The 24,025-nt window shown below is 35.8% G+C and overlaps 5 protein-coding genes across 18 annotated transcripts; 2 read left to right on the top strand and 3 right to left on the bottom strand.

Moving 5' to 3' along the window:
• Positions 1 to 50: 50 nt before the first annotated feature.
• Positions 51 to 21,160, top strand: LOC107263400 (DNA polymerase epsilon subunit 3). 4 transcript variants are annotated; one of them, XM_015730567.2, is made up of 14 exons: positions 51 to 185; positions 17,033 to 17,148; positions 17,267 to 17,413; positions 17,641 to 17,846; positions 17,933 to 18,090; positions 18,170 to 18,366; positions 18,458 to 18,603; positions 18,675 to 18,801; positions 18,861 to 19,026; positions 19,090 to 19,315; positions 19,465 to 19,792; positions 19,863 to 20,063; positions 20,128 to 20,768; positions 21,028 to 21,160. In XM_015730567.2, the coding sequence occupies exons 2-13, from the start codon at positions 17,038 to 17,040 to the stop codon at positions 20,737 to 20,739; spliced, it is 2,625 nt and encodes an 874-aa protein (XP_015586053.2). In that variant the 5' UTR covers positions 51 to 185; positions 17,033 to 17,037; the 3' UTR covers positions 20,740 to 20,768; positions 21,028 to 21,160. The 4 variants fall into 4 exon arrangements, with proteins under 4 accessions (XP_015586053.2, XP_024936490.1, XP_015586095.1 ...); XM_015730609.2 differs by lacking the exons at positions 51 to 185; positions 17,033 to 17,148; positions 17,267 to 17,413; ... (9 more) ...; positions 20,128 to 20,768; positions 21,028 to 21,160 and adding exons at positions 2,446 to 2,581; positions 2,661 to 2,804; positions 2,911 to 3,572; XM_025080722.1 differs by lacking the exons at positions 17,033 to 17,148; positions 17,267 to 17,413; positions 17,641 to 17,846; ... (8 more) ...; positions 20,128 to 20,768; positions 21,028 to 21,160 and adding an exon at positions 2,911 to 3,572 and having other exon boundaries at positions 52 to 185.
• LOC107263409 (gamma-soluble NSF attachment protein) lies at positions 253 to 2,453 on the bottom strand. The gene is made up of 7 exons (XM_015730591.2): positions 2,314 to 2,453; positions 2,152 to 2,219; positions 2,007 to 2,091; positions 1,887 to 1,904; positions 1,606 to 1,813; positions 1,037 to 1,537; positions 253 to 963 (listed from the first exon to the last, which is right to left on the bottom strand). The coding sequence occupies exons 1-7, from the start codon at positions 2,361 to 2,363 to the stop codon at positions 829 to 831; spliced, it is 1,065 nt and encodes a 354-aa protein (XP_015586077.1). The 5' UTR covers positions 2,364 to 2,453; the 3' UTR covers positions 253 to 828.
• On the bottom strand, positions 3,678 to 7,947 carry LOC107263398 (E3 ubiquitin-protein ligase LRSAM1). Of its 2 annotated transcripts, XM_015730563.2 has the most exons (13): positions 7,635 to 7,947; positions 7,182 to 7,424; positions 6,701 to 7,111; positions 6,597 to 6,626; positions 6,271 to 6,372; positions 6,098 to 6,206; positions 5,877 to 6,038; positions 5,702 to 5,801; positions 5,392 to 5,635; positions 5,204 to 5,329; positions 4,930 to 5,124; positions 4,628 to 4,843; positions 3,678 to 4,543 (listed from the first exon to the last, which is right to left on the bottom strand). In XM_015730563.2, the coding sequence occupies exons 1-13, from the start codon at positions 7,740 to 7,742 to the stop codon at positions 4,418 to 4,420; spliced, it is 2,172 nt and encodes a 723-aa protein (XP_015586049.1). In that variant the 5' UTR covers positions 7,743 to 7,947; the 3' UTR covers positions 3,678 to 4,417. The 2 variants fall into 2 exon arrangements, with proteins under 2 accessions (XP_015586049.1, XP_015586050.1); XM_015730564.2 differs by lacking the exon at positions 6,597 to 6,626.
• LOC107263395 lies at positions 8,224 to 17,802 on the bottom strand. Of its 3 annotated transcripts, XM_025080750.1 has the most exons (9): positions 17,672 to 17,802; positions 17,388 to 17,590; positions 17,172 to 17,272; positions 14,448 to 17,088; positions 12,258 to 14,320; positions 10,772 to 11,081; positions 9,207 to 9,336; positions 8,980 to 9,134; positions 8,224 to 8,896 (listed from the first exon to the last, which is right to left on the bottom strand). In XM_025080750.1, the coding sequence occupies exons 5-9, from the start codon at positions 13,969 to 13,971 to the stop codon at positions 8,836 to 8,838; spliced, it is 2,370 nt and encodes a 789-aa protein (XP_024936518.1). In that variant the 5' UTR covers positions 13,972 to 14,320; positions 14,448 to 17,088; positions 17,172 to 17,272; positions 17,388 to 17,590; positions 17,672 to 17,802; the 3' UTR covers positions 8,224 to 8,835. The 3 variants fall into 3 exon arrangements, with proteins under 3 accessions (XP_024936518.1, XP_015586046.1, XP_024936517.1); XM_015730560.2 differs by having other exon boundaries at positions 14,448 to 17,272; XM_025080749.1 differs by lacking the exons at positions 17,388 to 17,590; positions 17,672 to 17,802 and having other exon boundaries at positions 14,830 to 17,270.
• LOC107263405 lies at positions 20,804 to 24,025 on the top strand. 8 transcript variants are annotated; one of them, XM_025080766.1, is made up of 12 exons: positions 20,804 to 21,242; positions 21,363 to 21,494; positions 21,590 to 21,760; positions 21,842 to 21,924; positions 21,990 to 22,140; positions 22,224 to 22,358; positions 22,476 to 22,619; positions 22,702 to 22,833; positions 22,909 to 23,095; positions 23,193 to 23,237; positions 23,308 to 23,364; positions 23,532 to 24,025. In XM_025080766.1, exons 2-12 carry the CDS (start codon positions 21,363 to 21,365, stop codon positions 23,612 to 23,614), a joined length of 1,320 nt encoding a protein of 439 aa, XP_024936534.1. In that variant the 5' UTR covers positions 20,804 to 21,242; the 3' UTR covers positions 23,615 to 24,025. The 8 variants fall into 8 exon arrangements, 5 of the variants coding, with proteins under 5 accessions (XP_024936534.1, XP_015586062.1, XP_015586065.1 ...); XR_001536674.2 differs by having other exon boundaries at positions 20,805 to 21,242; positions 23,193 to 23,230; positions 23,290 to 23,364; positions 23,526 to 23,537; XR_003058444.1 differs by having other exon boundaries at positions 20,805 to 21,242; positions 23,290 to 23,364; positions 23,526 to 23,537.

Raw genomic sequence — 24,025 nt, 5'->3', positions numbered from 1 at the left:
CAACGCTTGAATCGAATTATGTCTTTGAGAACGTTGCTACATTTTCCGCGGAGTTCAAACCTTCACGTGTTGATTGCGAATTTTTGTGAGAAAATGTAATTACGACAAATTTTGTAACAACTTTGGATTAAGTGCAACGATTTCTTAGTGGATATCACGCAACTGTGGGCTACACCGTTTTTCAGGTAGGATAATGAAATATTAGTTTCTACATCACTATGAAACATAGATAACCTATATTTGAAGAAGTTATTTTCCTTCAACTGTTTTATTTGTCAATCAGTTTCTGCAAATACAATTCACAAGAATATAACTTTAAGAGTTCCTTAAACAGCACTGGAGATCATAACATATAAACATGAGAGGTTTGAATTATCTTAATTATAAACAGTTTATCTTAATTGAAGCATTGCGTTAGATGATTATAGAATTTATAGCTGTACAGAGTAGGATTGTTCAAATAAAATGCAAAGTCTATTAGATTTTATCATTTATGTCATTAGTACTGATGCTGCTCATATGTGTAATCTTACGTCTTGCATCGTACGTTTCATATACGTTTCCAGCTCACAAAGTGAGACTACACATAACATTTCATTGTTACCTTGCTAATATTGCAGTATTGCAGTATTGTATCTTAAATGATAATTCACTTGAACCATGCAGGAATCGGTAGAATATAATAAAGTAGCTTGTCGCTAATAATAATCTAGTCTGTTTAGCAATTCACTTAAGTTATACATGAGCCAGTACAACAAATCATGGATAGGTGACAAATATAATATTCAAACTTGAATGCACTAACATTAAATTTGACATATTAAGCAATCAGCAAAGACCTCCTTCATATTCATCATCTTCTTCATTACCTGCAACATCTTGAGTTGGAGCAGCTGGCTTTTCTATTTGCTCTGGCTTAGTCTCCTCAGATTCATCATTCGCAGGCGAAACCGTATTTTCTTTCTGTTGGCAAAAATGAAATATGAATCGTTCAATGCACAATCCTACAATAAGGAAAATAACATTTGGTACAGACGTAATTAACTTCTGCTTCAATTGTAGCTTGTCCAGTCAACTTAGTTGCATTAGGAGAAATATAGGAAGCAGCAGCATTTGGTCTTACACCTGCAGGTGGTATAGCGTACTCTTGTTGGGGTAACGGCAAACCTCGTGCTAACTTTGCATACTCCACATCCATATGTTTAATAAATGGACTATTTAATGCTGATCTTGCTGAATCAGCATCTTCATTGTCATAGGCCTGCAATAGCATTTCTAAGGTTTGAACTTCTGGAGATTCGCAGCAATTTCCCCATTCTTTAAAAGCTTTCTCAGCTGCCACTTGATCGCCACGAGCTAGTTGTACCAAAACTAATGCCACTGCGAGTCGCCCAACAGATGATATATGATCAATTTGCTGATGCATGCCTATTTCTCTTCGAATTGCATCAGCTGCTTGATCATACATCTTGAGCTTTACTAGAATTCGAGCAGCTTTGCTCATATATTCAGCTGCCTGTCGAGGACTGTCCTCATTCTAAAAAGTAATAATGATGAATTATAGGCTCTAATAAATTAGTGTTTAAAATAGAATTTGCATAATACCATAACAACATCAGCAGCTCTTTGATACAATTGTAATGCTTGTTCAGGCTCAGTTGATTCTAACATCTTAGCAGCTTTATCTAAAACTGTAGCACTTGATTCTGGCGATCCATGTTCCTGATAAAGGGAGCATGCAGAATGTGCTAACTTTGGAACTTCGGAAAGTTTGCCCACTTCTTTGCATACAAGCAGCGCTTGCTCCAGACACCTGTGAATATTTATTGTTATAAAATCTGTTTGTATTTTATCAGTGACTATAATGTCAGTTATGAAATACTTACTTGGCAGCATGAAACCATCTTTCAAAGTGGTAAGGAATCAACATTCATTGATTAAATTACCTACTCTTAGATACTAGGATTATTATTAGAAATATGTAATGTTAATAATTAAAAGGATACGACCGATTTTGTTTGTAACAATCAGCTGCCTTCATTAAACATTCTTTACACTCTTTGAATGATTTGGCAACACGAAAGCACGTAGCTATAAAAAACAACAAGTTAAATCATCGTCTTACAATTATCCTTGTGAATCACATCCAACCTGCTTGTGAATACTCTTCGGCAGCAACTTCAAAATCAGGCCTCCATTTTAATAGCGACGTTTTTAAACTAAAAAACAGATAAATTGAACATTAATTAGGTTTTATATAGATCATGCAAATATGGATTTATACTCCAATCTAATTTCAGTCCTTTACTGTACCTTTTTTCAGCTTGCCTTATATGGGCGTTTGCTTCTTCGATTTTTGCCATTTTTCTCCGAATGATGCCTCCCGTTAAATCGCCGTCCAATTGAATCTATGTTATCAATGGTGTTATGCCAGTTTACTTGTCAATACGTGACAGCACTTGTCAAGTCGCAGCGCAGACGACGTAGAAGAAACTTCATAAATCGTTGCTTTGGATAGAACGTTATAAGTTAGAGATTCTCAGTCGATCGAGACAGCTATGCCATCTGCTTATGTGATTAGGTATTAACAGAATAAAATCTGAATTTTGTTGAGTTTTATCCAATCTACGTTGTATTTGCTTTAAGTTACTTCGTTCTAGAATTACAAACATTGGATAGCTGGCGGGAACAGTGTATCTGTTTAATGAATGCTTGACATAGATTATTTATCGAAGAGGAAGGAATAATAAGGGTGCATTTATTCATTGTGCATTAGAAGATTATTGTAAATTAAAAGAAAAATCGTAAGTATCTATATTACATAAATATTTGATGCTTTGTAACCTTCAAAAATTACCTTTATATGACGTTCGTCAGAAAAAGAAAGTTCATTTTATTTGTTTCTATTAGATGGCTGAACGTTTAGAAGACCTGAATTTACCAAATGCAGTTGTTACAAGAATTGTTAAGGAAGCATTACCCAATGGAGTTACTATAGGGAAAGAAGCTCGTGCTGCTGTTGCGAAGGCTGCTTCGATCTTTATTTTATATCTTACATCAACAGCCAACAGTATTGCAAAAAAGGGAAATCGTAAAACTATCAGTGGACCTGATGTGATACAAGCAATGGAAGAGATTGAGTTTGATCAATTCATTGATCATCTTCAGGAGGCACTGGAAAATTTCAAGAGGACACAGAAGGAAAAGAAAGATGCAACGTCTAAGAAAAAGTTACAAAAAAAAGATGACGAAGATGGAGCTGAAGTTCCTGAAGACGAATGATACTTTATAATAATCTTATTTATACAAATTTCCCTGGAATAACATATACTACTGACATACATACTCTATGATATATTTTTGTATATATTGTCTCAGAGCATTAATCCAATTTGGCATTGATATTATTGTTAAAGTGTTTACAGAATACATGCAACTTTTATATTTAATGCAATGGATTTTTAACAGTACAATTGTATTGAAATTCATTTATTCAAAGAGAACAGTCAAAAGAGTTTGGTGTCGTAACATCGCATGTGTAACAAAAGCAATAATAATTCAGTGCTAATGTATCATGATATTTTCATATTTACACAAGCCACCGCCTATAAATAATGAACTATACTAAAGTTGTTAACCCAGTCACAATATTTTGCGGATCTTCATTCATTGAGAACTTTGTCCAAAGCTGTAATGTTTAATATCTTGAAAGCCAATCTCTTTAAAACATTAAAAAACCGTTACCTATCTACTCTTTTTTTTCAGTCTACATCCTACTGTATGTAGGAATCAACTATTCATACACTATATGCTATTATGATGGCACTTTTGATATAATGCAAATAAAAGACTAGGATTAATTAGACCTACGTTTCATGAGTTTATCATCTTATAGTACAGCACAATTGAAGTTCAACATAATTATTAACTGGCATCGCATCATCTGCTAATAAAATAATTTTACACAAGTCAATCTGAATTACAATATGCCTAATGAAATTTATATATTTTCAAATTCCATATAAAATTTGTTATGGTAAAAATATATAATTATAATTAATTTTGGAGAATCAGGTGCCTTGCACCTTGCATTTTTGGAATCTAGGCCCTATGAAAATACATTTTTTCAATTAAATTACATTGTGTAATTGTCCGATGTGAACGATACATTGTCACATGCACCAGGAGCCGTAAAAATTGTTTGCTCTCTGATTTAAAGAATAAAGTACAAAGTTGAAATAATTTACAATCACTATCTATATAATAATTACTTGAGACCATCACTGTCTCATTTTTTATCTGATTAAAATGCTTTCCTTAATTCTTATATCTTTGTGATGCTTTAAAGGTAGAAAAAATGCAGTATTTAAGCCATATCAACAATATTGTGCAGTTCTTATAAAAAGTCATTAACATGTTACGGCATAATTACTCGGATTTTACGCTCTATCGAACTTCGACACATGGGACACTCAGAGGTCACCATGTCTGCACAGTTAGTGCAACAACACATATGACCACATGGCAGAAAAAGCACTTCACACTGTAATACAAGAAGTATCGTCGTTAATCGCATCGTCAAGTTGTTAACATATGAATTAATTAATAAATGAATAATAATACTTACTTGCAAATCCAAACAAACAACGCATTCTGCCACGTTGATACCTTGTGTTTCTTCTGAGTTTTGTTGGTTTGAACTTGTAGAAGGCTCTTTCAGTGGTGCAGATGGGACAGCGGGCACTGTGCTCGCCTCTTGAATATTACACAGTTTCTTTTCAGTCAAATAATTCTGAACAGCCAACATTATGGCGGCTCTGTCACTTTCATTATGAATACCAATCTACAAATTGATAAAATTTATCATCAAGAATGATATATTTATACTAGGTCCACCATGAGCAGTAGCAATAGGAAAACTATACATACTGCTCTTAATTGGTCGTCATTAGGATTTGGTAGTAAGGATGGTAGAGTTGCTAAAAAGGGTAAACAGTGCAATGCACCTGCCATTGCAACATGACGCAACAATGTTGGTTCTAAAGTTTCTAATAAACCTTGAGGTCGTGCATCCATTAACGATTGGTATTGCATTAACCAGAAAAGACTATCTCTTCTTGTATTCTAAAAATTGAAAATTCTACATTGTATGATTATGGAATAATATTTGAATCAGTAGTTTAACTTTATGTAAAGTGATTACGTTAATATCACGTTGTTGTTCAATTTGTTTAATAGTTTCAAGAAGTTGTTCTCTCCGTTTTTCTTGTTGATCCAATAAATTGAGAAGGATGGCGCTCAGCGTCACTCTTTTGTCAGCTATGTCATTCTATAAATATAATGAAATATTTGTATTGTGTAAAATGCATTAGGAGGATATTCGAAACTTACGAGTTGTTGATTCATTTCAAACTTTCTTCTTTCCAACTCAATATTTGTCAGGGTTGCTAATTGAGACTGTACCAAATTGACTTGCTGTACGATACTCCAGGAACGTGCATCACTACGTTCCAGCAATGCAGCAACAGCTGCTTTTTGTAATGCTTCATCCTTTCTTATTCTGTTTACTAAATCCTGCCGATTTCTTTCCTGACCCTGAACTATTTGCGTTAATTGATCATTGTTCCTCACTTCTCTGTAATATTAAATAAAATTAAGGAATATTTAGTATCGTTGGATCATATGCTTCAAAAATACTTACAGGCTGAGTAAAGACTGCGCTGTATAATCTCTGAACTTTGTGTACTCTTCGAGCTTTTGTTCTTGAAGTAGCTCCTCTTGTAGTAATTCCTCCATTGCGACTATAGATGCACAAATATTGGTGTTAATCCAAGGACTATCTTTTTTTCTGGTGTATTTAATCATTTGAAACATACCAAGGGTGTCCTTTGTGCGGAGCATAAATTGTTCCGAATGACATAATGAAAGTAATTGCAATTCTTCTCGTTTTTCTTTTTCAACAAGTTCAGCTTGAGTTTGTCGTTCCTCTTCACTGCTTCGTAAAAATTCTTTTATGACATTATCAGCTTCTTTCTCCACTGTAATTGGAACATTTGTGTAATTTGTCTAAAATTTACAAACTTACTATTAGCATTACCATTATAAATGTATGAAAGCAAACGTGTACGATTACAGTCTCGTTCTTGTTGCACCTTCTCTATCTCTTGCTCAAGTTGGCTCTGTTGTATCGCCAAATCTTCCAAAAGCTTAACAATGTTTTATTATATTAATATATTAATATATCAATCTGTCAATCCTTGATTGTATTACCTTCTCTCTGTGAACTTTTAATGTCGATTGTAATTGTTCTTCGTACTTCTGTTGTTCTATCATATTCTTTTCCAGTTCCAGTAAAGCACTTTGTCTCTGTTCCTATAAGCACAGTTTAGTAAGACAAAGATATCTAACGTTGTTATAATAACTTATAATTGATGCATATTAATAATATATTTAAATTATACAAAGCATAAGGGCAAAGTATCAAAACTAATATATCATAATTTATTATGAAATTGAACGTAAGATATTGTGCGTCATAAGTAATAATTTACTGAGAAAGTAAATTAAATTTACTAAAACAAAAAACACCAACATGCCTTTAAGTTTTCTAACTTCATTATTGTCGCCTAAAAAATGAAAACAAAAAATTAAATGGTGCTGTACAACATCAAATTGACTGTTATCTTTAACAGAAAAATACCTGAACATCGTTGTCCTTATTCTGATACATCGGTCTGACATCTTCAGAGCTTGTATCTCTAGATTCTATTTCTAGATTACAATCCTCAGGAGAGTATTCAATACCGCATTCACTTGCCAGAAAAGCTATGATCACAATCGTTCCACCACTAAGAACATCTTGAGCTGGATAAGAAATCTTCAGTCCATCGATTTTTAATTCTGTTAATTGCTGCACATGACCCAGAGACTTTGGCAATTTTTGTAGAGCACTATTATGACTAATATCCAACACAGTGAGTTGCCGTAGTTCTCCAATCTCTTCTGGCAAACACTTTAAATTGTTTTTTGAGATATTAAAAATCGACAAGTTCCTTAAGCATGCAATCTCATTTGGCAGCTTTCGAATATTATTTTCTTGTAGATAAAGCTCCTGAAAATATTTATGGTTAACAATGCTTTAACATCAAAATATAAAGTCTAATTTTTTCATTTTTTTATACCTTAAGGGATACAAGGTACATTATTTCTGGTGGCAAACTGATAAAATAGTTGTTACGGAGATCTAGCACAGTAAGAAGCGACAAATCGCTCAAGGCACCTCCACCAGAAAGGGAGTTTAATTTGTTGTGGTGCATCCATAATTCTTTTTTCCTAAAAACTTTGCACAGAGAATAAATGCCAGAGGGTACATGCTTTAATGCACATTCCGATACATCAAATACTGGCTCTGGATTCTCTCTCGCCTGAAAGATACAAAGGCCAAATGTCGAATCATTATCACATTAAATGATTAAGAACAAGCAATTTTGCTTCAACAGCAAAAGCTGCAACATAGTTAAAGTCACTTAAGATAAAGTTATTAAACAATTCACCACACGCTTTATTCTTGAACTATAAATGTCTATGAAGAACATGAAATATTATTTACTGTCAATGCTAATTACTATACATACCAAGTAAAGTTTGTGCTCAAGTCGAGCTTTGTAGTCGACGTGAACGCTGTTCCCATATTTTCTTGGTAACGGCATCATTAACTGCACGTCACAAAATCCACAGAACATAATGAATGAAAATCATGGCATGTTATATTGTAAAACCTATATTACTTTCCGTTTCATATCGTCCGGTGTCTCAACATGTCATTCCTCATTACATCGAGCTTAATTGAATACTGTCATTCTACGCATTCTACGTGTCAGATAGTAGTCAGTATATACGATTGTCAGATATTACCCACATTTGATATTCCGGATTACATAAACTATGTGGTTTAAAGAGGCGAAAGCTATGCGTCTAAAGTTTCTATTGGATTTTAGCGACCTCCCGGACAACAGTGTTATTACGTTCAGCTTGCAAATTCTTACCGGCACATTATCAATTATTCAATTGTTAATATCAAATAGCGCCCATTTCAAATTAATGGAACAGAGAAATTAACAGATTGTCAAACGTTCCTTATGATTATGGTCCTATACTCACAGATATATAAAACTTGTAATGGAAATAGATATATAATTATACAGTAAAATTTCTGTAATAACAACATTTCAACTGTTTATTGAGCAATACATATTACATTAAAAAAGAAGTCATCGAAAATCTCGTACAAAACAGGGAAAGTGAATTAATATAATATACTAGGAGCTATTTCCTCGTTAAAAGAATTAAAAAATCGTTGGCAAATTGCAGAGATTCTTGAATACAATATTAACAGTCTCTACGCCTCTACGTTGTTATATACCTTCTAAAAAATAGGCAGTAGGTGTCTAAAGCTCGTACAAACTAATCTGAGTATTAAGTATATCACGTATGTATGTACTAAGGTGACAAGTTGTGGAACAACTCACAGCATTTACATTGCAAAAGCATCGTCGCCTGTGAATTCATTGTTTATCTAAGGTCACGAAACTAAACTCTGTGACAATTCAGCATTTCTAATGGAGTTCATTCAACGAGAAAATCCTGTACGGTCAATCTTATGCATCAAAATGTCACATCAAAAATTGTTCTCATTACTTTATCAGAATATGATTATGAATCTCCTATCAGAATATTATAACGTTATGTCTCCTCTTATAAATATAACCATGAACCTTCTTTATAATCAAAACTTTCCCGTTGAAGAATAGAATAAAGTTCTTGAAGATTTAATCATCAGCAATCCTGAGTCAACTCCTTTTGACGTAACCGATATTCAGTAGGTGTCAACATACCCCTGGAGTAATTAACGGTACCATCTCATTAGATTCAGTATAAGGGTATAATTGATTTATATTAATTATTAATACTTCGACTAACCTTAATACAGTGTCAAATGAAACATAAACTCCTTTATCACACATTCGCCTATAAAGATGCCAACATTCTTTTTCCTTGATGGTTTGAAATTGAGGCTCAGCGGGTGCTCTATCAGTTTTCGCATCAGAAACCGAAATCGTTGTGCTGGATTCAATCTGTTAAAAACATTAATTAATAATACACGGTGTTCACAATTAGCATACATTTTTTATTTTATCTTAATTTACCTTCAATGTAGAAACCTCAGACAAGACCTGCGTTTGGTGTGACAGATTTCTGCTTTCTGTAACCGTCACCTGTTTTGATTGTTGCACCGAATTCTGAATCTCTGTCATTATCAGCTGTCTCTCGTTCCCTCTGCAAGATGCAGATAAAATTAGTACCAATATACCCTTCGGTTCTGATAACTCCAAACTTAATGACTAACAAAGTATTAGGACACTAGATTTAGAATACGTTTAATCGATCGACCCACTTATATGAGACTACTCAATTCTTCAACAATTCTGTGTAACGGTTTCCATTAATCTCGCGTCTTCTGCCAGGTTCAAATATACGGAACATAGAAACAGGAAGAATCGATATGCAATCGTCAACGATGGAATCATTATAATAAAAGGAAGAAGATTTTGCTGCTATGTCAACGGAGTACATGTATAATTTACAAAGCCTTATATTGCGGAGCTACTAAAATTTTCGGCGTTTAATTATCCTCGGAAAAAGTTCAGTTAAGGGAGCGTAAAATCATTAAGTAGAAACACTATGAATCAGCTCCTTGTCAAAGTTCCAAGGAAAGTCACGTCCTCGATATTTTATCCGAAAGAGGGTTGTCGATGAGTCACAAAAAAAATGATATAACCTCAACAATATCGTGCTAAGGATGATTAATGAATTACTGAATCTGCCTTGTAATCGTACACTTGAGACATTTAATGTCAAAGGATAACCTGCTAGTATTGTAATTACCGTGACTCGTAAAACTATAAGAAGTCTAATGACATTATATTAAATAAATAAGTTACAGAGACGATGTCAAGCTCAATAGATATCCTTGAGATTTTTCTTTATTTCTTTGCAGATACCATCGATTCACTTCAATGCTCTTTGACATAGTGACTCTCAGATCTGAGAAACGTATTGAATAATAATAAACAGATGAAGGAAAAGACGAAAATTGTAAAATTCTATACTCATTTCATTGTCAAATTCATTGGAAAGTTCAGAGTCACGAGAACGAAAACACCCTGCAGGTTTCTACACTTCTATTTCTAGAAAGTTTCTGTAAAATATGAGAGGACCCTAAAGCATTATATATATATAGCATATACATAATAATAATAATATATATAGAAAATACTGTGGCGCACGACGGTACCCGCCGTGTCGCCTTTCCCCATCACGTTCTGTCTATCTGGTATTGTCCCAGTTTTCTGCCAATGTCATAAATCGTAAAGCAATCGAAACCAATCCATGCTCGTGAGGAACTCGCGAATTTTTACGTGATAGTAGACATAAGTAGAGTAAAATATCATTTTCTTCATCCTTGCCTCACGTGACCGGTAAGATTGATGTTGACTGTTGAAGCAACGTGATTCCTATCAGTTTGTATAATTTTATTAGTATCCGCCATAGTCTTGAAAGGTCGCGCTCAGGTGGATTGCAAAGAAAAAAATGGCTGCCTTTTGCATAAAATTGAGTACCAACGATTTGGTATTATCGATGACAACGCCGGTTACAATAATAAGAGACAATATTTTTCTTCTCTCAATTATTATTAGTCAAATTTACTCACACTCCACGAGGTGGTATACTCCGTGTGCGTAAAAGTTTTCTTTTCTTGTCTCGAATATCTCCAATAGGTACAGCAAGACATCGTTTTTCACGATCGGTAACAAGAATTTCTGTTGTTTCTTTGTCGTCGCCATTCAACTCTGCTGTAGACAGAGTTGTGCCGACTTCTGATCTCCAAATCGATGCCTCTTCCGGTGTAGGCAAGGCACTTCCGGTTCCACGATAAACAAATGTGTAACGTGGTTGCAATAATTTCTTCTCATCCTTCGTGACCTCTTCTTCATCGTCGAATGAATCTTGCTGGAAGGAAACTGTGAACAAATTTACTAAGTGTATTTAAAAAATCCAATGAATAATTATCGGCAAACTTGTCTGAGTGATATAACCTACAAACGTTAAAAAAATAATCAATACTAAATTGCCAAAGAATATCAATCCGTCTACTCATGATTGTAGGTAGTTTATCAACTGCATCCAAGGACATCCCCAGGGTCCAAGAACGAGATCAGGGTAATGGCGCATAGCGCAGAGCACCCTAGCCTAAATTTCCGATTTTATGGTTCTAGTCTATGTAGAAGATAACCCGGTTTACTATGTACTGGGCTGTAATAATTTCATCAGTTTCAGCGGGCCACAAAGCCTTCAGTAAAAACTAGGCCAGGTGTATCGTGTGTCATCGATTTTGTCTCACTGCGAATGAAAGCATAACATATGATTTGTACGGGTGCACCAACTGATCTCTCATTCATTAACGATAACGGGGAATTATAAAGCTGACCTCCTTCGTGGTACTCGACTTCCTTCTTACAGTTCATGGCAAGGAGTCAAAGTTTCATGGATTACACCGGATATACATGCATACACTGTCGGTACACTCGAGGACTTCCGGCTGTTATAACTAAAGTTTGCATGGTGTTGTGAAGTAATTTTGTGTTATTCAATCCGCGAACCGTGAACCAACTAAATTGAAAGGCACGTCTTTAGATTAGTAGTTGAGGCAATCACGTTACTGTACCCCGAAGTTTGAATTGAAGTTAGCTCTAAATGGTCTGAGTGTACGTAGCTTGAGGTGTAAATTCAGTCCTGTATACTCAATGGTGCTTTCTGTATAAGGGGTAGGAGTGACGGGGCGTCCAAGAATTATTCGTGGAATGTACCGTTCGCGTGTCACGTCTTTTCTAATTAACTTGGTCAATTATCGCGGCCTCTTCACGGTCCCAGCGTCTCTGCACGGTTATCATTATTAAATGGAATCCGTGTCAGGAGTGTATTATCGTGATCGTACCTCAAATGTCCCTAGTACAATATTAAACTATTGACATAACCTATGAACAGCCCTTTAGTCGTTTCAGAGTTAATTGTTTCAATCCGAAGATGGCTTCCTTCCTGACGTAGATACCGTGTGTCTATGAGGCAGCCTTAAGAGGTATCGTGCAATTCTGATTGTTCTCAATGAAACGATAAGACAATACTGGAAATTGGCTCACCCGATTTAATGGGCTTTCTTGATGTTGCGATTGGCTGGCAGCAGCTGTTCTTGATAATCGGTGTTGTGGGTAGCTTGTTGCGAAGTTCATAGATAAGTTTATCATCCCGTGGTGAAATGCGATCTATGTCGCTATCACTGTCAGCTGAGCTCACTAGGGACACCATTGTGATAACGTCGGTACTCTTTTTCTCCAAGGTCTGTTTTACTCGGCTTCCGGTAGCACGCCTTGGTCTTTCTTGGTCCTCTTCGCCGTCCTTTGAATTTATGGCGATTCGCCGCTTTCCGCTTTTCGCACGTCTTTTCATTGGCGCTGATTTTATCGCCCGATTGGAAATTGCGGTCTTTACCGGCGCCTCGTTGCATGTCGTCCCTGATACCGTATCCTTCCGCTCGAGCAATTTACCTTCCTGACTCGATGGATCCGCCCTGGCAATTCCGGTCGCGTCGATCACAATGTTTACCTGTGTTCTAGGACCTGGTGCACTGGTTGACCGACGTTGAGGTGGAGCTGAACTTGTTCTGCGAGACGAGGTCGTTCTCTCGGAAATATTATCCTTCAGCATCTTCTCCTTGGTTCCTGACTTCTCCACGGGTGGAGCTACGAAGGCTTTGTTCGTACAGTCGTGAAAGTTTGCACGCTTGATCTTCGCTTGGGACAGATCCTTGTCCAGGGTGATCCTGGTACTGTCTTGTTTTGGTGAATTCAAAGAGGCTGGTAGAAACATTGTAGCATCGCTGCTGCAACGAATACTCATACACGATTTTTCCCTCACTACCGTTTCGACGACTTCTATTAATTCTTCCGTGGTGAAGACGTCGACTTCAGATATTTTTAATTCCCTCGGGTTATCCTCATTAGTCTCATCTTTCGTCGTACCCATAATAGTTTCGAGACGATGGTCGTCCAGATTGTTCGATGACAAAATTTCAGTGACTTCCTTCCCTACCGAGTCAGTAACCTCCTCTTCTAAGTAATTCGAAGCGAGTGTCTTGCATTCAATAAATGACGTAGTTTCTTCAGTACTTCTTACAAATCCCATATCCATAATCTCATCGCTTCTCGTATCTATAGAAGTTTCTATCGCATGATTCGCATCACGTTCACTATTGATAGATTCCGATTGCTGATAGTCGGTTTGATCGATCGTGCAAATGGGTTTGTTATTGACCATAATACTAGGAACAGGTCGCTCGTCCTCCTTGGCAAGGTTCTTCTCAACCCTCGGCGCCGGTGTACGCGGAGCGGCGATGGACGTGCTGGTCGACATCTGAGACTCGGAACGTTCCTCGACCGTGTTATGCGCGAGGAAGATGTCCAAGTTGGACCTGTTATCCTCTCGTTGCTTCCAAGCGAGTCGCAGCCTCTCAGCAAGTTCCTGTCTAGAGTAGAGTATGGTAGCTTTCTCGTGGGGTAGATTCCTGGATGAGAATTTTGTGGGTTTAGCTGGAGGACGCGGCTTTCCTGGCAGCTGACGGGCGATGACCTGGACCTGGTTTCCTGAAGAGTCATGGTCACCCCAAGCTATTCTTACCCTGGGACGCTCGGAGTCCGACTTCTGGACCGGGCATAACTTTGCGCGTATTGGATTCGCATAAATCTGCAAAGGCTTTTCATCCTCCGCTGATCTCTGTCTCCGTACCTGCTGACGACGTGGCGGCTGCTGCAACGATAGCTGCCTTACTGGCCCGGGTGGACGTCGTAGACTTGACATTTTTCATTTATTTATTAGGAATAATAAGCTTCCTCTTATCTGCTTCACTCCAGCCTTACTCAATCTCCTTGTTAAATAAGTTTCTTCAAGCTTCCTTGACTCCCAACGACATCTGCCAGTGGATACGTTGACTTCCGGTGGAAGCGTCCTGAGACCAAACGACAGTCCAGTAGGATGAGATTTGTGTCCCAGAGAATGTCCCCCTTAGCATCCACCTGAGTGAACTTCTCCAGGTTTAACCACCTCAGGAAAGGCTAAGGTATAGGCAGTCTGAAGTCGACAACCCCCGGAAGGCTTCACACCTTGAAGAGCAGTATCCCCCGATGACAGGATGAACTTCCTCAATACTCTGAAAGTTTACCAAGTCTTAAAATCATGTCTAAATACATGTGTACTAGAAAATAAAATTATCTCTGTACATCCCAAGTGCAAACTCCTATTCAGCTTCTCGGATCAAGGTTCAGCATCCAACTCACCTCGATCCTCGTAAGAACCATGAGGATCCCAAAGATCCTGACTACCCCGTCGACCCCTGATAACTTGAGGATGATGCAGTCTTGTTGGTGAGCCGCCGGCGCTGGCACACGCCGACTGACTGACTCCCTCACCCTCGGCAACCCCAAACCCAAACCCCAAGCCCCAACTCCGACTCCATCCATTGCCCTCTTCCATAAGGACTACTACCTACACCCTTTACTATGCTTTTACTACTACCCCTAACACAACCTACTGTTACTACCAACCACTACCATCCACTATGCTACCCCTACTAAAGCAACCCCCGTGTTACTATACACCACCGGCAGTACCGAACTCGACTCAACTCTAGCAGTCACCTGTTATTGATCAAAACTTTACCTATCATCTGACAGCTTGTTGTCCGTAGTTGCCATGGTATCGCTCACCGATCATTCAAATCGTTCTCGTTCAAGCCGAAACTTTAAATAGGAACTTTTAACTTATGCAACTTGCCCTCAACTTGGCCCGAATCCGGTAACAGAGTGCGCCCTATTAACGACTCATTCTAATCGGTACTCTTATCTGATTTCACTGACAAGGAACATCACTTTAGTGCCCCCCTCCGATTTTGATGAAACTCGACTATGTTGTAGCGCTTGAAAATCTAAGAGACACGTCTGCTTTTTTTATCGACGGAAAAACGATTTTAGGGGGTAAAATCAACCCCCAAAGTTCGGCATGTCGAGGGGTGGTAATGCAGTTTCACCTAGAAGGGATCGACCGATTTCAATGAAAAAAAAACTAAAATGTTTCTCGTCACGAGTAATGTAAAGTGCACCTAGACATTGAAAAAAAAAATTGTCTCTTGTGGGCGTGAACCACCCCTCGATTATTATTTTGTTCACCCTATTTAAAAAACTTACAAATGGAATTTAATTAAACACGTACCATTTGATAGAGGAAGTAAAATTAAAGTTTACATGTTTTTTGCTTTTTTGCGGGAAGTCACGTTTAAGGGGGTGAACTACCCCCTGCGTACCGATGCATGGATTTCCATATAGGACCAATTCTCGCGCAATTTGAAAGTGTAAATTAATTAAAAATATTCTTGTTAGTGACAGTCGATAAACAATAAATGAATATTAACGAAGTTCGCCTGCCTCTGGCCCTTATCCTGGCTTGTCTCACGTTTCCTCTCCACGACGCGTGACTCGGCGTCGCTATCGTTTCCCGCTCGCCGAACGGATGACGTTTTACGGACGCAGGATATAGATATAAATATCGCCTCTTATTGATAAATAAAATACTATTTTAACATTCCGCCCATCGTTAGTGAGTGTAAACCAAGTTAGTTTAGAAATTGTTTTACAATTCTTTTTCATGATTAATTTTTTAAATGCAAGTTCTATTTTGTTTCCTGAATGCTAAGCAGTTTTACATGAATATTCTTATTAACTATACATTGCTATTATGATTTATAGCAATGATGGTTCGAAATTCGTACGTAAATGAAAATCATCGAAAAAATGCTGCAAACATAAAAATTTTTTGCACCATGCGCATCTTATAACAGCAACATTATTACCTGGTATTTCACAGTGTGCTTGAGAAGATTGACTGGAACCAAAATCCATAAAATTTTCAAATTCTTCTGGATTTTTGGTTATGTAATTGCTTTTGAACCATGCATATTTGAAAAGGTTCATATACCTCGGGAATGACAGTTGATTATGCGTAAGAGATTGTAATTTAATTACATTACTTCTCAAGTGTAAACGGATATCAGAATTCAATAACAATGCACTATCTGAAAAGTGTCGTACAAAATTGTTCCATATGCGGAATCCAAATACATCAAGCGGTTGAATTTCTCCCGTTGTATGTACAAGTAATAAGAAAAGCATTACGTAAAAGTTCCGGTATTAAAATAATATTATTGCGTCTTTCTCGTTTCTTATCTGTTTCAAAAGGTTTATCACTGACAAATAAATCACCCCTCGATCACAACAACTTTGTCGACAATTTATTAAAGCGCAGTACTGGAACGACGATTACTACTTATACATACCACTTGCTACGAGAAATGAAAAGTACTTTTTGGACTATTAATAAAATATATTTCACATATAAAATAATAAAAACTGGTACTATGGTGTACTAGCTACCGTAGTTACCTCTAGGCGGAAGTCTGCAGAGTGGAAGGACAATTATTTTAGTTTTTTTTTTTTTTTCATTGAAATCGGTCTATCCCTTCTTGCCTTCTTCTTCTTACCCCCTAAAACCGTTTTACCGCCGATAAAAAAAAACACGTGTTTCTTAGATCTTCAAGCGCTACAACATATTTGAGTTTCATCAAAATCGGAGCGGGACACTAAAGTGATGTTCCTTGCGAGTTCAGCTACCGGTTCCTCTTTATATATGTATATCTTCTCTTTGCGAGATCTTGATCTTCTGTGGGCAATCAGAAACTCCCTCAGAGTTTCCCAAGAATTTCATGGCCGCATCATCCTGTGCATTCTCATCCAAATTGTTGACCAACGGATTCAATGATTATTGTTATACCTAATTATCGACTTGATTACTTCATTAATCTTCTGTGCAGGTAATATGACGAGTCAGGATGAATCAACGACATCCTCTGCGCAGTTTGTGGATTCCCTGGATTTTGACTTCTCGATAATGGATCAAGACATTGAGAGTCATATATTAAAGTTAAAAATATCCTTTTAATTTCTTCATACCTTTGACAGGGATAATATTCTAGTTATCCTGACAGACAAGTATTATTTTATTGATCGATGCTTTATATTGATGGTTCCTTGACGCTTCGATTCACGACTCTCTAGAACATGAAGATCTTTTACATAAAGTCAATCAATTTCAAGATACCCTCAAACAATGCTTATCTATATGCCCCGTCGATATACTCGAGGAAGGATTGTTCGTCAGCATTCTACCTCTTGGACGTCAATTATTTCTTGAGGTAAGTTTTCATATTTAACACGAAAGGAACATCTGTTCTCGCCGACGCGAAGATTAAAGGAGCGTTTTTCTTTTCATCGTGTTTCGCAAACTTTTTAAACTGCGGGTGATAATACTGCCTATCCGTATACTCGTGAAGTAGCGACCTGATAAGACTACGTCTATCTCTGTTGGCGAGCTTCAAAGAAGAGAGAAATAAGATATTAATATTCTTTTATAAATTTACAGACTTTAAATACGACAAATGAAAGCACAGTACCTTCAAGGGATGATGTTAAAGCCAGTCTTGAATCGTGTGAGCGATTACTGGAGTCCTGGGAGGAGTGCTTGCACCACGTGGAAGGCCTTCGCAGGGTATCAGTATCCAGGGTGAAATCGCTTGTCGTGCTTTTACCAGAAGTAGCAAAACGAGCTGTCGAGCATTGCAAAGTCAGGTAAACCCGTCACGAGCCAATCGGCTTAACTACGTAAAGTCAAACTGTTATACGAGCTAATGCGATCCTGAGATTACCTTTTACAGCCAAAGTGTTTATGGGCCATTATTTACCGAGGTTTCGAAGGAACTCGCAGCCCTTTTTCACAAGACCAATTCGACGCTTAAATTATTCTTCGATAACCTCGAAAAGGTGATCCTCTTTGATGCCAATGTAAAGTCAGATATTGATATACTGATCAATGGTAATGACCTGCAATTTAAATACATATTAGTGTAGCAGGTTAATTTCATTTTTTTTTTTAATGTCATTCTTTATTTCAGTTATCGATACCATTACTGAGATTGCCGTGCTGGTTCATGGAATTGACTTGAAAACTCTTGCTGATGTCTGGACGGCATTTGGAAAGTTGGCATCGATCCATCGTCATGGAATAATACGTGTGTTACCCACGTGCATTACGGTGCACTTGAAATCGTTATCGGATCATATTCTCTCTCTTTTACATTCATCGCTGCAGGTCTTTAGTTCATAGAAAATATATAGTTATCTGACTATGAAAAATAATGAGTATTCTAAACTGTTGTTTATCTTTTTTTTTTTTTTTATAGAATCCTGATAGCAGAAATGGAGACAGATCGATAAAGTGCTGTAGTTTGTTGTTTAAGAATCTTAATAAAATTTGCTCAGCCTACTGCGGATATTTGGAGTCTGATACAATTGGTATTCTCATCAATTTACTTGCAGAGATTCACGGGTAAAATTGATCTTTAACTGCTTGGTATACTTTAATATTGCTCTTAGTACAATTTCTTTCTTGTCCGATAGAAATTCTCCGAGTTGTCTACGAGCGAAGGGAATTAATGAAAAAGTCATTCAATTAATTGAACACAGTGTTACAATAGGGACAGAACCCTTTCTGAATACTATATTCAAAGAGGCAAACTTCCAGCAGGTTTGTTTTTCGAAAATAATAAGATAATATTTGATACTCATTTAAATTCAAATATACAGATATTCCTTAAGTGTGGCGAAGAAGAATCAAAAAATGCTGTCGGTTATCACTTACTGACTTTGAGTATAGTTAAAAAATTGATAGGCACGACGTACACATCCTGGTACATATGGCTACAAGGACCGTTTACTCTGCTAGACTTGCTCTTCAAAAATATTGAACTTTGTTAGTACAAAAGTTAAAAAATTAATTGTCAGGCTAAAAGTTAATTGAAAAAATTGTCAACAGTGCACCAAGAACTTTGCGTTGGACAACTACGTATTCAAAATGCATCAGGGAACGAAGAAGCTGGGCTTTCTATCTATGACGTAACTGTAATCTCAGTGCTTAGTCTTATCATTCAAGTTCCAGCAAGTGATTTCGAAAAAGTTGAATTGCATTTGCTAAAGTACCTACTCAGTGGCGAATTTTGGAGTTCTCTATTAGCCTTGGACACTTGGAGCTTGATTGGACGGTTTGTCTTCCACTTATCGTGTGATTGATATGATTAGTTCGTAGAATATATATGAACTACAGATAAGGAGTAAACGATATTAAACTAAACAATTTTATGAGCTGCGTTCAGGGAGGCAGTGTTATTGATGCTACATTTAATTCTTACAGAATAGGTTCATCAGAATTATGCTACGAGCATGTCAACTATCTAATAAAAATTTATGAGACATTAATAGAGAGAGAAAGCAATCTGGAAATTATTATGTTATCTTGTCTAATTAGAAGACTGTATCCCTTTCTTTCGGAAGATATGAAGGATTTCTTTGTGACGAAATTAACGTCTGCGAATCCTCGACATTGGATGCCTCTAAAAGATCATTTATCCTTGAGTGCAAAATCAATGTTATATATCGGAAACTCATCATGTACCAATGATATCTCCATAATTTTATCGAATCTGTATCAGCAGCCCTGTATGAAAAATTGGACCGATCTGGTAAGACGATATAAGAAATAAATATAGAAACAGTGAGACAATTTTTCATGATTAAAAAAATATATTACAGATTATGATATTAAAAAAAATCGAAGCTACTACTCAGAGACTGAACGAAAATACTATGAGAATCATAGAGAATATTTGGAAATGTATATCTAGAACAGCAGAGGAATGTGAGGGAATGCAAAAAGAACTTATATCCAGATTAATAATTGCACTACTAGGAGGTACTCGACCTGAGAAGATCGATGATAACATATTCTCCACGGTATGACGTAATTATGTATTAAAAATGATTTTTGACTATATAATCTAATTATTATATATTGCAGATCTTATCCTATGTGATTTCTATATATCCCCATATGGAGTCTCATGTGCGCGTTAAGATTTCTCATTATTTGAAAGACTGCCTGGACATCTTTACCGACTGCGATTCTATGGAAGCAGCCAATACAGTTTCCAATCTTTACTGTTGCTTGTTAGAGGACCAGAATCCATGGGTTCGTCAGGAATCCCTTGAAAGTTTTGACTACTTGGCGCATGTGTGTCCTAATGATACTCTCATTACTAATATAGCAAGTGCGATTTCGGCGAATCCCCTGGTTCGCGATTCCATGCGATTATATTTGTCAAACACATTGTACTACAAATTAGAACGATTCCCGTCTTTGATAGAATATATGTGTGCGCTATCTCGGGAGTATCCGCAGCTCAAGAATCAGCACGTGTGTCACGAACGAAATACCGATGAGCGTCATGAAAAAAAAGCAAGAGTAGAAACTTACGTGGAACCGACTGATGAATACGTGGATCAATTGAAATTAGAAGTGCGCGTAAATAATGTATGCGAGGAATTAAAATATTTTATATGCAATAGAGAAAGCCTTTCCACGGTAGCTTTGGAGAAATTACGAAAATTTGCAAGAAGCATACTGGACTGAGCAACTTTATTATTTTAACTATGCTAAATGTAAAGGTATATATTTTTATGTAACATTTAAATTAGCACAATATAAGTATTTTTAAGTTAATTTTTTTTACTATGGACTTTCATGATATCCTTAAAGATTCTTATGTACTTTTTTGTTAATTTATTATTTTTGACCTTGTAAAGAATTTCTTCTCGACATGCTATAGTTGAGTGAAATCTAATGTAGTAAGTAGTGTTTTATCGGTACTGTAATAAGGTACTCGATTTCATTCTTCGTTTTAAATTTTTAAAATACCAGCTTGGAGCGAGTGCGTATAATATCTGAGGGACGTGTGTTAGTAGCTAAATAGTTCTTGATAAGCTGCGGCTAGGAGTGTAAAGGCAATCGTAACCAGCAGCTATAACGTATTCAGCGTTCACGAACATCGTATCGAGCTACTAGCTGTAAGCGGAAAATCACTTGAACCGCAAACTATCCGATTTCATAGAGCGAATATTCGAATATTTTTCAAAGTGAGTCATTATTTTTTTTCCACATTTTATATGTACTGTATTTGAAACGTAGCATATTTTTATTAGTGAATAATTTTATTTGTATGGCACGATATTTTCACATAATTTGTTTTTATGTAGATGAGTATCATACTAGACTACAATTATAAAGATCGGAGGTTCAAAAGTGATGAAGTATTTAAAAGTATAAATCAAAAGTATGTGACATTAGAAAGTTACCAGGTCAAACGAAATAATGTGTACCTTAAAGAGGTTCGTTGTTTTGTCATTCAATTCATAAAATAAGTACTTCTACTGCAGCAATTTTGATTTTGAAAATAATTTATTGTAACTTTAATAAATAATAGGTCATCTATGAGTTTCTGCAGCGAATGAGAGAATGCGATGCATTTTTTAAAGACAATTTTCAGGAAATTAAATGGGTAGGAAGTTTTTACAAAGGCACAAGATTCGGCTCACCGGAAGAGTTTGATCTCAATATAATTATAAAATTGCCTATTAATTACAACACGATTAATGTATGTATTTAATTATTATATTTATCACTGTCTGTAAAGAAACTAGATATATATCAGTTGACATATTTTTGTTATTTATAGATACAATCCGATCGTAAATGTAAATCATTCATTAAAATTCAATTAAAGGACGACACTTTGCGCTCCAAATTAATGCCGTATAAGTAAGTCGTAATTTTATCTTTAAAAAGAACGGTTCCTTTATACAGTAAATTTTTATTCTGTTTAGAGTTTTGAAAAAATTTGTTAATAATGATTTATATTTAAATCAAAACGAATTTCGCCAATGGATGGAAAGCGTTGTTACCAAGGCTTTACTTTCTTTACCAACAGACTGTGGAAAGTCTCAATACTTGATTATAAATAATAAGAAATATACAGTAAGTAATTTTAGTTCACTGTATATTATTAATTATAATCTACATTGATTTTATAATTAATAATGTACATTGATTTAATTCAGATACGTGTATCGAAAAACAGTCCAGCATTTACATTATACATCAATGTAGAAGGTGTTACATTAGATGTAGATCTGGTTGCAGCAATGGAATTTACAGATCCTCCTCCTGCACCATTTCGTAAAATTACACAAAAGGTATTTGACACATAATATCAATCATATTGCCATGATCAATGATAAATATAAGGAACAAAGGCTGCTTAAGAGACAAGGAAATCAAAATCTTGGTGTAACAAGTGTAATTTTATATAGGAAAAAACTTGGAGAGCTATTGCTAAGCCTTTTCACAATGGCAACATGCCAAATACAGATATCGTATGGAGACCTTTTTTTTACGAACAAGAAAGGGAGATACTACAATGCGCGGATGTCAAGCCAGTGATAAGGCAAATGAAGGTACTTACTTATGAATATTACTATTTCAATCGACGTTGATTTTTGATCATGCAGTGAAACGTTAAGGATTTTTTGTAAATAGAAATTTAGAGACATACAAGGTTTGCATAGTATTGCAAGTTATTACATTGAAAGTTTGTTCTACTGGGAAATAGAAAAACGCAACAAAGATAAGGATTTCTTAGCAGCCTCCAAAACTTGCATATTTTTCAATGTGAGTTATATCATCTCAAGTTTAATTTTCATGAGAACATTCATGTTTGTGTAACTGTTAACCACAATTTTGTAGATGCTAAAAAGATTTTACGAAGCAACTATGAATGGCGAAATAAAAGATTTCTGGCACAAGGAATATAACTTGCTGTCGAAGATAGGAGCTGCAGAAATGCTTAATATACAAGGACTGTTAAAAAGAATTATTATTACAATTGAGAGAAATATTGAAAATGACCCCTATATTATAGCAAAATTCATTTGTAAGTGTAGAATGTAAATATATGTATATATATATATTTTTTTTTATTCTAAATGTGAATTCATGGACAACGTTACCAACGTTCTTTTCATTTTTAGTAAGCAAAAGAGAATTAGAAAAATTGCAAAATCAATTGGTATGTGGTATGTATTGTAATATATTATCAAAGAATCGACTTCGTATTTCAAAATTTAGTTGATTGATTCTTTTCAGTGACTCGAGAGGAAGTCCGAGAATCTCACAATTCCCCAACAACACAATCTTTAAATGGTACAGATTTTAACATATTGTAAAAATGCAAATCACATGCCAAAATCGGTTGTAAAAGCCATCAAACGTGAACTCTGAAATTATTGGAATCATGATAATTCAATTAACTATTGTCTAATATATTTGCATGAATATTAGACATATTTATTATTCTATCATAGTTTCAGGAACAATAATTGCAGTTGGAACTGCAATAGCTGCAGTGATGGCTGCATTCAAATACTTGACGACTGAATCAAATAAAAAATAATAACGTGGCACAAGAGCGTTAATGAGTTAAAAATATACAATGAGGGTCTCCTGCTCCATCGAATGCAACAAATTCTAATAACAGAAACAATACTGAATCATATAAAATCACTTAAAGCTATTCGTGATACTGCTGCTGAATTAAAAGGAAGTATATAATGATTTGAAATACATGTTCAGCTATATATTCAAACAAAAGTTGAATAGCTCAACATGAGATGGAATTTAGATTCAGATTATACTTATGATAAATTACTAACAATTTTTATTTTAAATATAATTTGACAAAGTTGCGCGTTGCACTTATATAATTTTAATGACTGATTTATATTTTATATTGCGAATAGAGCTTTATTATTAAGTTTTCTAAATACTTAAAAACTATTTCATAACAATTAAAATATTAAACGTA

The sequence above is a fragment of the Cephus cinctus genome, unplaced genomic scaffold, assembly GCF_000341935.2.
Source record: "Cephus cinctus unplaced genomic scaffold, Ccin1 Ccin1_scaffold0153, whole genome shotgun sequence".
Taxonomy (NCBI): domain Eukaryota; kingdom Metazoa; phylum Arthropoda; class Insecta; order Hymenoptera; family Cephidae; genus Cephus; species Cephus cinctus.
This window is presented reverse-complemented; position numbering and strand designations above follow the sequence as displayed.